General features: G+C 39.6%; 1 protein-coding gene across 1 annotated transcript in view; it reads right to left on the bottom strand.

The window, feature by feature from the left end:
- Nucleotides 1-14,824, bottom strand: part of Abcb5 (ATP-binding cassette, sub-family B (MDR/TAP), member 5) — a 77,504-nt gene that overhangs the window by 33,127 nt on the left and 29,553 nt on the right. The window contains exons 15-18 of the mRNA XM_013023984.1: nucleotides 12,023-12,163; nucleotides 5,615-5,758; nucleotides 4,112-4,216; nucleotides 3,560-3,637 (exon numbers count right to left, since the gene is read on the bottom strand). Coding sequence (XP_012879438.1) covers nucleotides 3,560-3,637; nucleotides 4,112-4,216; nucleotides 5,615-5,758; nucleotides 12,023-12,163 — 468 coding nt within the window. The remainder of the gene's footprint in view (nucleotides 1-3,559; nucleotides 3,638-4,111; nucleotides 4,217-5,614; nucleotides 5,759-12,022; nucleotides 12,164-14,824) is intronic.

Here is a 14,824-nt window from a genome sequence, read left to right on the forward strand (position 1 = left end):
CTGTGGCTCAAGTGGTAGAGTGCTAGCCTTGAGCTGAAGAGCTGAGGGACAGCGCCCAGGCCCAGAGTTCAGGCCCCACGACCGGACCTCCCCAAAAATGAGAAACCCAGGGCCTAAGACATGAAGTACGTTGCCTAAGATCACAGCTGGCAAAAGCTGCTGTCAGGCTTTGAACTTCCACAACCAGGGTGCAGAGTCCATTGTCTTGATTATCCTGTTTAACAGCTCAAGCTCCTCAGCTGAGGGTTTTTTTTTTTTCCTCAATCACTAGTGCTCTACTGCTTGAGCCACAGCTCCACTTCCTACAGCTGAGTTTCATCATCCATTTCCCCCATTTCTCCTGCTGTAGGACTTGATCCTTCATGTCCTTTTGGAGATTACTTAAGTCCTTCTTGAAATTCCTGCAAGGTCACAGCCAATACAATGAATTTAGGATAAAACAATCCCTTCCTCCCAGAAGCCATAGCTAATCCAATTTAAGGGATCTGGGCAAAAATCAACTTCATATCTGTTAACCACCCACCCCTACCCCTGCTCCAAAGATCAATATTTACCACTAAAAATATAAGCTTAGTTTTAAGACCCAAGAAGCAATAAATTATTTACAATCAAGGAAGTCAGCAACAATTAGAATATTTCTTTTTTACTGAAAGGAACTTAAGTAATCACATAAAATACAGATTTTTCTAGCTACAAAAAGACTATGTCTGATTTTTAGAAATACCTATGCCTAAAATGAGAGTTCAAAATAGTTATAAAAACCCTGCAAGCCCCAGCATGCTTTCTAGGTCTTCAAAGTTTTATCTTATGACAAAAACCAAGCAATAAAAGTTAAGTAAAATTTTAGAGCTTTCAATACTATAGACAAAGCAAAAATTGTAAGGCTACAGAGGAAACACTAAATAAACTACAATCTCCCTCCAATTTTAAGAAGCATATATAAGAGAATGTTGAGGGGTGACAATGGAAAAGAAGTAATATACTAAAAGGGACTGCATTGATTTTTGTGGGCAATTTAATAACATCAGAGAAGTAGAATGGGTTTTCTGGGTGCATTTGCAGGATTTTTTTTAAAAGGCAGAGTTTATGGCTTATAGGTTTGCACATGTTTATTTTATCCAAGAATTTACTGTTAGTGTTCACATGACTAATTTTAGGAAAAGGATTAATACCCAGTATTAATCATGAAACTGAGATGAACAACTATTGGTTAGCCTGACTTATGATCAGGAGATTCTATTCTTATAAGCATTCTGTAGATAGATAGGAAGTTCAAAGTTATGCTTAGAAAACATTACAATTTATAGTCTTCAGAAAACATTTACAGAATGTTCTAGAAAGATGTAATATTCTTGGACAGGAGAAAAAAACATGAATTCATGAAGACCAAAACAAGCAGAAATTGTCAACAAGTGTGAAAAATGTTAGTTAAATATAGTCTCACCTTTATGAAAGACTTGAAGTAAAGACAAAAGGTGTTCATACATTGTACAAAGTCCAGATGTAACAGGAGAGATATGTTCAGTGGTTAAATCAATTTATGATCTTTCAAGTAGAATTTTATTTTCTTTCTTTCTTTTTTTTTTGGGCCTGGTCGTGGGGCCTGAACTCTGGGCCTCGGTGCTGTCCCTCAGCTCTTCAGCTCAAGGCTAGCACTCTACCACTTGAGCCACAGCGCCACTTGCGGCTTTTTTCTTTTTTCTTATGTGGTGCTGAGGAATTGAACCCAGGGCCTCAGACATGCAAGGCAAGCGCTCTACCATTGAGCCACCTTCCCAGCTCCTATTTTATTTTTCTCAAGTAAGGGATGCCTCAAATATAAAGGAAGCATGTGAGATGGGACCTTTTAAATTTATTTTTTTCTTTTAATTTTGATTTTAAAATTTATTTTAAATCTAAAAATGGTTTTTCAGGGGCTCCAATTTACAACCTAACATGTCCATTCATGTTTATAGTGCATCTTGATCAGAGTCATCATTCCATCATTCTCTTGTTCCATCCCACCTATTTCCTCCACCAATCACATCAAGTTTCTGGTACATTAAGTACCAGATGAGTACCTTTTTTGAGTAGGTGGTGCTTCAGAGCCTCAGGTTGTCAAGTGAACCCCCCAACTTTGATCTCTGCATTTTTCTATCTTGGGATTGCCTAAGGGTACAAAGACTGTGGCCTTTTGGTTCAAGGCAGCCCTACACCTCAAAGACATGTGATAGAAAAAACTGGTTTTTGCTGGAATCATCCAGAATGACCGTAAATCTATTTCTGCAAAGAAATTACCCTGGCAGGAATCTGTTTGCTCCTGCTGTGTGAATTTGTCAGACCAAAAGTAAGGCAAAGGGCTCCAGTGATTACTGGATTTCAGGGTAACCCAATCTATCTCAGCGTCATGAAGGAATTTTAGAGGTGCCAATCTGAAATGTTTTCCCCCAAGACTCAATGTAGAGGTTGCTGCTACTTGATCCACCTTGTGGTAATTATTTCACAGCTGGTAGAACTGCCAGCTGGGCCAATGTTACCTGGGTTCAGACTTGAGAACCGCTTCAAGAGTGGAGGGAAAGAACGTCAACTGACCTTTAGAAGAGAACTAGAGGAATGTTCAGTTCCTCACCCTCAGGAATGTTCTCGTTTTGAGTTCTAATTTATCTTTCATCCCCATGATCAAACAATACTACATTATGTTTTAGATGACAGATTTGTTGCTGGGTGCCTGGGACTCATGCCTATAATCCTAGCTATTCAGGATGCTGAGATCTGAGGATTATGGTTCAAAATCAGCTTGGGCTGGATAGTCTATCAGACTCTTCTTACCCCAAAGCCAGAAGTGTAGCTGTGGCTCAAGTAGCAGAGTAAGCCTTGAGCACAAAAGCTATGGGGCAGCATCCAGGCCCCTGAGTTCAAGTCCCAGTATCAGCACCAGAAAATAAAACAAAATCTTGTTAAACTAAATGCAAGGAACAGACATGGACCATTAACCCCGTTTTCCATTCCAACATCATGATTTTAGTCCTGCTTTTATTAGAAGGATATACTTTTTTTTGCGTGTACTAATACTGAGGCTTGAACTAAGGGCTGGGATGTTCTCCCTGAGCTTTAGTGCTCAAGGCTAGCATTCAACCACTTGAGCTACAGTTCTATGTCTGGCTTTTTGGTGGTTAATTGGCTTTTTTCTTTTTGCTTATGTGGTGCTAAGGAATCGAACCCAGGGCCTCATGCATGCAAAGCAAGCGCTCTACCACTGAGCCACCTTCCCAGTCCCTTTGGTGGTTAATTGGAGATGAAAGTTGCATCTTTCTTGCCCAAATTGGCTTCAAACCATGATCCTTATATCTCAATCACATAAGTATCTAGGATTACAGGCATGAGCTACCAGTGCTTGGCTAGAAAGATGCACAACAAAGATGCTGAGATCAGATTTTCGTTGCTCAAAACAAAAAAGCATGCTTTTCAGTGATTTAAGGAAAAGATGAGGCCAAGAAAATGCTAGAGAAAGAATTAAGAACTGGAATTATTTATAATGCATTTCAAATAAGATAAGAAAATTACGGCTGAAAACACTGACCTGATATAACATGGCTTTGAATGCCAGTTGTCTTAATCTCATGGTCAAAATTTCCCCCGCTCTGCCATAAAACAAACCCTAGGAAACAAAGAAAAATCTACATTTATTCCAAGCACTTTTCTATGTCTTTGTGACATTTAATTATACTTTTAACTCTGAGATGACAATATCAAGAAGTAATCCTGCTTAGTGATGTGTAATTTACGAAAAATTTACCTATATGAAGCCAAGTGTTGGCTGTTGGTGGCGGCTCATGCCTGCAATCCTTGTTACTTGGGAAGCTGAAATGAATAGGATCATGGCTGGAGGCCAGCCTTGGCATTTATTCAACCAATAGCTGGGTACAATGGCATATGCCTTTCAGTTTAGCTAGGATGAAGTCTAAAATTGGCCAATCACAGTCTAGGTATGTGCCTGGACAGGTAGTGAGACTCAATCACAAAATAACCAGTGTGAACATGGGTTGCTGGTGTGGCTCAGCGGTCTAGTATCTGCCAAGCAAGTGCAAGAGCCTGCGTTTAAACCCCATACAACCCCTACCCAAAAGTTTACCTGCATGAAATAACTGACAAAGCAAATAATGCCCAAAATGACGAAAATCATAGCATAAAGTTCGGCATCATGCTTTAATGTGGTTTTGTTATCATGTTCAAACATCTGAAAAGGAACAGATTTTTCCATCAGGAGTTTAAAGGAAAAATATACAGACCCCCCTCCAAACCCTAATATGTGTAGATACATCAGATTTTCTAAATGAATTGCAATATAATAAAAGATTATGTGTTTCTGAGGGATAAAGCATAGTGTTATTCTATTGTCTACTAGTAATAAACTTAATTTACTTTTGAATTTCTGATATTTGCTATGCAAATACATTATCAGACACATGAGTCTTGTCTCTGCTATTTAATACCATAGCATACTTTCCATTAAAGCATCAGTTTGAGCTGAGTACCAGTGGCTCACTCCTTTAATCCTAGCTACTCAGGATCTGAGGAGCATGGTTCAAAGCCAGCCCAGACAGGAAAGTCTGTGAGACTCTTCTCACAGAAAAGCTACAATGTGCCAGTGGCATAGTGGCAGCTTTGAGCAAAAATAAAAAACGCTAAGGGACAGCACCTAGGCTCTGTGATCAAGCTTCAGTCCTGGCAACCTCCCCCCAACCCCCGGCCCCATCATCAGGATGTTGGAATTCTGTGTGTGTGTGTGTGTGTGTGTGTGTGTGTGTGTCTTGGGTTTTGAACCAGGGGCCTGGGTACTGCCCCTGAGCTTTATTTGTTCAAGGCTAGTACTCTATCACTTTAGCCACAGCTTCACTTTTGGCCTTTTTTTTTTTTTTTGTAGTTTATTGGAGATAAGAGTCTCATTGGCTTTCCTATCTGGGCTGGTTTTGAACTGTGATCCTCAGATCTCAGCCTCCTGAGTAGCTAGGATAACAAGTGTGAGCTATTAGTGCCTGGTTCGAATTATTATTTCTAAAAACTCTTAATAACTTAAGTTTCTTAACATCCTTCTCTTGAGAGTGGTTTCTGTGATACAGGGCCTGTTGAAAGACACCCCAGAAATGGATAAAGTTCGTCATTATATTGGTATTTATGCACGGATCTAGTAAGATCTTTGAGCCAGAAACCAGCCAGCTCTTGTTTTTTTGTTTTTTGTTTTGGCACAATCCCAGTTTCTTCTTTCCTCTCCCTGAGCTGGCTGGTAATAAAACACTGTCATTGTTTCAGCTAGTTGAAAGGAGGGTAGTAGTATTTGCCTGTTTTATTGCTTTAGTGCTTAAGTAAGATTGCTGATACAATGCTGAATCCAAAATTAGAAAACAGAGCAAGTTCTTTACTTATCACTCAGCTAACAGCCAAACATGGTACAATAGATGCAGTTTATCTCCCAAGAAAAGAGATAACCTTCCTACCGTGGCCCTAGTCTAGGGACAAACCACTGAGCTGCTGAAAGTCCCCTTCCCCCCATTTTGGTAAGTGTACAGCAAGTCTGTTTTCTCTCTGACAGACTTTATTATGACTGTAAACACATCCACAAATGAATTGTACTTACCGTTACCATTTTGGCAAAGACGATCGAAAAGACAGGATGAACAGATCCGTTTAGCACAGAAGCTAAGGTCCCCAGGACCACAAAGGGCCATTCAGACTTGTTTAGTTTAAAAATTTTCAATAGAGGAACTTCAGGAAGACGTCTCTATAAATGAAATACCTTGGTGAATACCCCTAGTTTGAGAGCACAGTGCAAGTCAGAACAGCTGAGTGCTCCCAAACAGAACTGTTATGTAACATAGGACACACCATCAGCAGCAAGGTAAAACATTTTCCTTAGAAAATGTTCATTGCCTGTGCTATGAAACATAAAGGAGTTATTCTCTAAGGGGACTATTTGCACAATCTCAGCATTGCATTTCACTCAGTGGCTCTCCTTCAAAAGCTGAAAATTAGTGTACATGTTCTGATAGCCATGAATCACAGAAAAAAATAATAGGTCTACTTTTCATCATTCTTATTTAACAGTTCAGTCTCACAGCATAGCCTAGGGCAAAATCTTGGTAGAAACTAAGCAAAGAAAATGTAGAAGGTAAAAGTGTTACTAGGATTTGAAGCTTCAAAGTGTTTTAGGTTCATCATTTATTTACCAAATATTTTTTTTCTAATACTTTTCTACAAACTTGCTTTGGGCTTCCTATTTACAAGTGAAATGCTAGTTTGTCTGAGCATGTTATTTTATCTCACTGAATTTCACTTTCCTCATCTTTTCAAATAAGGACACATCAGTTCTCATCTTACAGGGTTATCTATCTATCTATCTATCTTTTGTGCCCCTATTGGGGCTTGAACTCAGGGCCTAGGTTTCTCCTTTAGCTTTTTTGTTCATGACTGGGCTCTATCACTTGACCTACACCTCTACTTCTGGCTTTTTGTTCTGTTTCAGTAAGAGGTAAAAGTCTATCGGATTTGTCTGCAAGGGCTGGTTTCATACCCAGATCCCCAGATTTCCGGCTCTTTAGTAGCTAGGATTACAGGTATGAGTCATAAGCATCCAGTAGGATTATTTTTAGAATGTAAGTTAACTTGGACTTTGTACACAACAAACATCCAATAAATGTTAGCAGACATGACTGTTGCTGATATTATTAAAGACAGAGGCTTGTGTTATACAAAAGCCTGGGTTTTCCATAGAGAAAGCAGCTCAGTGCTAATAAGCAGGGTGGTACCTGCCAGACTTCCTGGATATGGACAGGGAGAGAGGACAGTGGCCACAGTTCCCGAAGGATAGATCATAGCATGATGAATGTCTCCTTCATGTGGTCTAAGGTTTTGGTAAATCATTATTGTTATTCTTATTACTATTGTTATTTGTGTTGGCCTTGGGGCTTGACCTCAGGGCCTGGAAGCTGTCCTTTAGATTTCTTTTGCTCATACTGGCATGCTACCACTTGAGCCATAGCTTCATTTCTGGCTTTTTACTTCTTAATTGGAGATAAGTGTCTAATGAACTTTCTTGCTTGGACTGGCTTCAAACCTTGATCCTCATTTCTCAGCCTCCTGAGTAGTTAGGATTACAGGTTTGAGCCACTGGGCACCTGGCAAAGTCACTATTTTGAGTAGGAAACCAGACAAAAAAAGACTTAGTTATTCACAAGATAAATTTTTTGTGGCATTAACTCATAATCTTGGTATTTATTAACTCACAATCAGAGAATTCCTCAGGAAAGACTATTAAATAAGTTTTCTAATTCTGACTCTGGCTTTAATTTAGACTGGCAAATTCTCATTTGGACAATGGGACTTTGATAATTCTACCAGCTTTGAAATCTGTTTTCAGAATCCTGAACCTAATCTGAGTTTGTTTCAACATCTGACAGTTGTCTTTCTTCCTGAAAATTTCTGAAGCAATCATCAGAAGAGGGTTCCTTTTTTTTTTTTAACCTAGTTACTTAACTGTCCACAAGAATGCATGGAAATTAGGAAAGTTGTGCATTGCGTTTTGTAGAGTGCTAAACATAATATTTAACAAAATTACCTTATTTTGAGGTGAAACTAAGGTTAGCATGTCCCAGGGTATAATAGCAGTAAATTACAGAGTCAGGAAGCGAAGAGGGGGCAGCTTGTCCCTATTGGATAGTCTATATTACACAGATAATTTATGGAAGATGTCCTTTTGCCTCTGGAATAATAATAGGTTAAAACGGATATCATTTAATTTGTGTCAACAGATAGGAAGAAAAAAAGGTTAAACAAGAAAAAAACACTTGAATACCTTCTGTAAAGCTGTGGAAGATATGGTGCTACCTAAATATATTATATATAGGGTAGTCTTAAATGTGATATAAGAATAAGAAATAGATATAGTTTAAAGACAGAGGAAAGAATTTTATAAAGAAAAACTGTTCCTACACAATGAAAATTTTCATCTGCTGTGTTTTAGAGCTTTATTGAGCCATTATTCCTAACAATAACTTTTACATACATAAAATGTCTAAGCTGGTAAGTTTAGCCAGACCTACATACTCATGGAAATAGACACAGCTATTAGCTCCATCAGTTTTATCTTGCTTTTCTCCAGCCTCTCTCATGGTTAATTCTTCCCTTCTCCCCTCCTGAAATTACTGATATACTTTCTGCTTAGATTGCTTACTTTGTTCTTTTTTGAATTTAATGTGAATGCATTCATATGTTATGGATTTTTATTTTTTGGCAGTACTAGGTTTTGAACTCAGGTCTTGCACTTGCTTGACTGGTGTTCTACTACTTGGGCCATGTCTCCAGCCTGACTTTTTGCTAGTTATTCACATACCTTTCTGCCAGAGTTCATCCTGAGACTTAAGCTTCTAGCTCTCAGTCTCTAGCTACGATTACAGTTGCAAGCAACTGGCTCTCATCTTTCATCTAATTTATTTTGCCCAACATAATTATTTTGAGTTTTATCCCCATTGTTCCATCAATTAGTATTTCAGTCCTTTCAAATGCTGAGGATTATTCCATTATATGAATGCACCACCATTTATTTTTTCATTCACTTGTTAATGTAAGTTTGCTTGGATTCCAGTTTTGCATAATTAAAAATGAAGCTGTATTGAGCATTCATCTACATTGACTTTGATTTCTGTTAGGAAATCTTCTAAAATGGAACAATTAATTTCATATAGTAAGAACATGTGCTTTTGAAATTTTATACTTACACCAGCTTGTGGACTCTTTTTGCATTAGTTAAAATAAGTTTTTCCCCTTTTACTTTTTAATTAGGAAAATAATATGAATTTCTGAACGTTAAATCAACCTTCTGCCACTTATAAAATTCTTACTTGATAGTGATTTACTTTTCCTTTTATGGATTGTTGGATTAGACTTGTTAAGTTTTATTATGAGTGTCTCCATATATGCAGTAATTGTATGTATAATTTTCTTGTAAGCTGTTGTCTAATTTCAATAACATACAAATAATAAACATGGTCTCAGGAGATCAACTTTCTATTTTATAGAATTTGCTGGCAAAACCACTGGGGCTAAAACTTTCTTCATGGGAATGGTTCTAACCACAAATAAACTGAATTGATTAAAATTTATTAAAATTAATTTGAGATTTTAAAAGATTTGACATTATTCAAGCTATAGATTTATTCTTTTTTTTTTGGGGGTCCAGTCATGGGGCCTGAACTCTGGGCCTGGGCGCTGTCCCTCAGCTCTTCAGCTCAAGGCTAGCTCTACCACTTGAGCCACAGGGCCACTTCCAGCTTTTTTTTCTTTTTGTTTATGTGGTGCTGAGGAATCGAACCCAGGGCCTCAGGCATGCAAGTCAAGCGCTCTACCACTGAGCCACCTTCCCAGCCCCTATCGATTTATTCTTGAGTGAGTTTTGGTAATTTATGTCCTTCAAGAAATTTTTCCAGTTCATCTAAGCTGCAGAGTTTGTTAGGATAAATGCTTTCATAAGATTATTATTCTTTTAATATATGTAAAATCAATAATGACTTCATCTTATCTCTAATATTAGTTGTGTGTTTTCTATTTTTACTTGCTCATTCAGTCCAGAAGTTTTCATCAAATATTTTTGAATTTTTAAAAATCATTACTCCTTCAAATGATTTCCATATCTTCTCTCCCTCCCTTTCTAAAATATCAATGTATAAAATCTAATGAAAATGATTGTTTAGTGTTTCTATTATTCTACAAAGTGTGATTTCTGAGTTTACTTCTTTTTTTTTAAATTTAATTTAATTTTATTTGTGAACATACTGTACAGAGGGGTTACAATTACATGGGCAGGATAATGCGTACATTTCTTACCAAGCATTGCATCCTCCTCCTTTGTTTACCCTTCACATCCCTTCCCAGCCTCCCCCCCCCCCCCCCCACCCCCAACCTCCCCCCCCCCCCCCCCCCCCCGCACCAACGTTGTAAAGCTCGTTTTGGACATGACAACTTGTACTTCTCATTGTTGCAACAGGTCCACCTGTATCCTTAAACAAATGGTTTTTCCCCATCTCCTCCACAAGTTATACTGATATCAAATATAGTGAAAGCAGGGGTTATACTGTGGGGGAGGGACATACAAAGCAACAAAGAGATAATCTTATAAATGCGTTAGAAACACATGCATGAAAGAAAAAAACATTAAAATACATATCTAAGGATTCATTTTCCTGACATCACATTATCTGATCTTTTCCGTTTGCTGAGTTTACTTCTATTGATGTTTTTCTTTTCTCTTTCATTTTGGATACATTTTCCTTTTTGGTTGACTAATGGCTTTAAAATTTTTTAAATTAATTTTATTAATTTTTTTTATTTATGTACCAAGGAATCAAATCCAGAGCCTCAGGCAAGCTAGGCAAGCAGTCTACCACTAAGCCACATTCTCAGTCCCTGAATAGTTGCTTTTTATTGGATTCTTGAAGTAAGTTTTACTATGTTGAGTATTAGGGACATATGAATATTTCTGTGATGTTCATTGGTGACATTACAGAAAAACATGTAGCTTTTTGCCTATATTCATAATTGGAATAGATATTATACTTTTATCAAGGGTTAGTATGTTTTTACCCATTCAGATTAATTTCCTGTGAATTCTATCAGAGAATTGTGTCAGGGGTCCTTTGGAGGTCATGGACCATAGCTTTAAAAGCCACTAAATGCTTAGAACAGAGCTCAAAGTTAAACATATTTTTCTTGTTTATTTAAATAAATTTAAAAATCAAAGCTAGTGGCAAAAGGGAAGAGTGTAATTATGAAAACCCCAAAGACTAACTACTACAATGGAATGAATTGGATCTAAGTTAAAAGCAGTACTCACTGGACATGATGTTGAAAGTGAGTGGTACAATTTATGGGAAGGACAGGAGGAAAAAACTCAGAGAGAGGGAAAGAGTGACATGGTCCATAAAGAAACGTACTCTTTACCTGACTTATGTAACTGTAACCCCTTTGTATATCAGCTTTGTACTCATAAACCAACGAACAGGATGGCGATGCCAAGGGCAGAAGGAGGGCTTTAAGACGAGTAATCCAGGGAATTGAGGTGGTCGTTGACACATGCGATGGAGAAGAGTGGGTAGAAGACAGTGGGAGGAAGAAGGGCAGCTCAGTATCTGTCAGACCCAAGAAAAGCACGGAATTCCAGTTTGGGAGGCAGCAGTGGTCCTGGAACTGGAGATATGACACCCCGTCTTCCCCAACAAGCTATTGATTAACCCCCACACACTGGGGTCAGGGTACAAGCTTTCAAGGCATGCCAGTCTGTGTGGTAACAACTGAAGAAGCAGTACCCAGTAGGTAGGGGCAGGGCCAGGCCTCAGGGAATGGAGGCTGGGAAAAGTGTGGATTGAGCTGGGGTGATAATAAAATGCCTTTTATGGCGGAGTGTTGAGGAGAAAGAACATCCAGAGTGAGGCTTTGAGGCCTACGGTGGGGTTGGGAAAGTTCAGAGGAAAGAGGCAGAATGGAGATAGAGAAACAGGGCCTTCAGTCAGGTGGAGACTGAAGAGCGGTCCTGGGGTGCACCTGCAGCAATATGGGGCTCCGGTGAGGTGAGGAGGAGAACTGTGGGACTGTGTCTCTCTGCTCCAGTGAGCAGGGCTTCTCAGGCTCTGCCTAGGAGTGGAGGGCTGGGCTGTATGTGCTAGAGCTGGCCTGTATCTTGAGTGGGGTGCATTATATTCTTGCATAAGTTACCTCAACCTTGAGCATCACAGGCCATCTTCACCCCTCACTTCAAGGTACTGTGTTCGCCCATGGCTTGCTTGCTCATGGATAGAATGAGATTCTCATGTGATATTTTTTTGTCCCCAACATAGAGCTGTGACATAAATGTAGTCTTAGGAGATGCCTGGGGAGGTTTGGGAAAGATTTTGTCTTGTGATGTTAATGTGTCGTTGGTATTAACCATCAATTTTGTACGACTGAAATCAAAACTGGAGAGCATGTGGGACAAACGTGCTGGCAGGCGAAGAGTTACCTGTTTGTTGCAGGTGGGTTCTTCAGCCTTGCCTGAGCAGTCCGGCTGGATGCTGTTTGCAGCACCCAGAGACAAAGTGCTGGTGTCTCTTTCAGTGGAACACGTGGTGGACTCCGTGTTTTCATCAGCTTTTTGAATATCCTTGAGTAGAGAGGACAGGTTCTCATTAGAGTACTGTCTAAAATATTCTGAGGAACTGTAGTAAGGGTCCTTTGACAACTGCTATTGCTTTTGCTACTCGAGTATTCCTCATGATGGAGATTAGAACTAGGGAGCGCCAAGAATGCACCCGTCTTGGCCCATCCCAAAGCTGGTAAGCGGCAGCTAGCTTGCAACAAAGCCTGGAGCTCACGGCCTTCCCGACTTTGCCCTGCTGTGGTTTGGAGTCCTCTCAACAGCTTGAACACCATGGTTTCTGTGGTTGTAGTGAATTCTCACAATTGAGCCAAGTTTGAGGCAAGTTATATAGTCAATGTTTTAAAAAATGAGTTACTAGTCTTGAGCAGGAAAGACCGTGAGACCCTTATCTCCAGTAAAGCAGCATAAAGCTGGACATGGAAGGTGGCTTAAATGCTAACCTTGAGTGAAAAAGCCAAGGGACAGTGCCCAGGTCCTGAGTTTAAGCCCCAGTACTGTCACACACACACACACACACACACACACACACACACAGACACACACAGGAGATATTATTTACACTTATTCGTGGTATATTAAGATTTAAAGTGATCTTGTTATTTCGGACTAGACATAATTTTAGGTAACTGGAGACTACTAAATAAGATGTTTGATATTTTTATGTATTTATTAGAACAAACATTTTATTTTTCCTAAATTGTGGAAAACACAAATTCATGATCTAATATCACGTTTGTTTTCATTAATTATTTTAATTTTAAAACAAACAATGTTGGGGCTGGGAAGGTGGCTCAGTGGTACAGTGCTTGCCTTGCATGCCTGAGGCCCTGGTTCGATTCCTCAACACCACATAAGCAGAAAAAGCTGGAAGTGGTATTGTGGCTCTAGTGGTAGATTGCTAGCCTTGAAGAGCTGAGGACAGTGCCCAGGTTCAGAGTTCAGGCCTCATGACTGACCAAAAATAAACAAATAAACAAAAAACATAATGTTATTCCCAAGAAAGAAATAATTGTGAGTTTTTTTTCTAGTCCTGGGGCTTGAACTCAGGGCCTGGGCATGGTCCCTGAGCTTCTTTTGCTCAAGGCTAGCACTCTACTACTTGAGCCACAGTGCTACTTCCAGCTTTTTCTATTTACATGGTACTGAGGACTTGAACCCAGGACTTCATGCATGCTAGGCAAGCACTCTACCACTAAACCACATTCTTAGCCCAGAAATAACTATACTAGTTGTTAAAAATATCAAAAGCTTTCAGTTGGCTTTCATGTTTTCTTTACTGTTATTTATTTTGGTTTTAAAACATTAAAATTAATTACTTCATAATTCTTTTACAGAATAAAAATCATGCAAATTCAATAGTCAAATCACTGCTTAACTAATATTTTTAAATGAAACATGAAATTTGGACTAATATACAATAAACCTAGAGTTAGGTTTTGCTTTGTTTTGTGTGTTTGCTTTTGGCACCAGTGCTGGGGATAAAACTCAGGGCTTGGCTGCTGTCCTTGAGCTTTTTTTGCTCAAGACTAGCACTCTACCACTGGAGCCAGAGCTTCACTTCTGGCTTTTTGGTGGTTAGTTGGATAAGAGACTCATGGACATTCCTGCCTAGACTGGTTTCGAACTGATATCTTTAGATGTCAGCTTCCTGAAGCATTAAGATTATAGGCATGAGCCACTGGTACCTGGCAGGGTTTGTTTGTTTACTTAGTGTGTGTGTTTGCACACATGTGCACGCTGGTAGTAGAGCTGTCCATTAGCGTTGTCACTCAAGACTGGTTTCAAACTAAGGTTCTCATATCTCAGCCTCCTCACTAGCTAGGATTATAGATATGAGCCACCAGAACCTTTTCAACTTTTGTCTTCCTATCATTACTTCATAGGATATATTCAGAAGTAGTTCATTTTAGCATCATGGTTAACATCTGAAGTTATAAATTTCATGAAGCAACAGAGGCTCATAACTTTTTTTTTTTTGTGCTGGACGTGGGGCCTGAACTCTGGGCCTGGGCACTGTCCCTCAGCTCTTCAGCTCAAGGCTAGCGCTCTACCACTTAAGCCACAGCGCCACTTCCAGCTTTTTCTGCTTATGTGGTGCTGAGGAATCGAACCCAGGGCCTCAGGCATGCAAGGCAAGCACTCTGCCACTGAGCCACCTTCCCAGCCTTTGAGGCTCATTACTTTTTAAATGTCCCAATTGGCAAAAAGGTAGGAGCAGCCAGCTAAAGTAGAATGGCCCAACCAAGAAGGCTGAGATGACTTCTCCAGGTTACAAGGATAAAACTGGAGTGCAGCTGTGGAGACAGCAAGGCCAATTCCATCTCTGCTGCTCATAGGCCCCAAGCAAGAAATCACGTCAGATCCACAGGGTGTCTCATGACTCGCTGACACATGGCCATGAAGAATGTCTTTTTGCCATGTGCCTCCAGAATTATCATGCCCCCTTGCATTGTCCGATGTGCGTTTTACCTTTCCTTGAGGGGCTGTGTTTGGTACACAGCCTGGATCTGTCTGTGTATCTCTTCACCAAGTGGACATTTATTGAATGCCAATAAGTAGGATTAAATGCTTCCTGCACGTTTCCAACCTCAGTCTACCCTTGTTACCTCACTCTTCCTCCCTCTTTCCCCAACACTCACCTCGGCACACGGATGACTGACTGCC

Source organism: Dipodomys ordii, unplaced genomic scaffold (assembly GCF_000151885.1).
Source record: "Dipodomys ordii isolate 6190 unplaced genomic scaffold, Dord_2.0 Scaffold72, whole genome shotgun sequence".
Taxonomy (NCBI): domain Eukaryota; kingdom Metazoa; phylum Chordata; class Mammalia; order Rodentia; family Heteromyidae; genus Dipodomys; species Dipodomys ordii.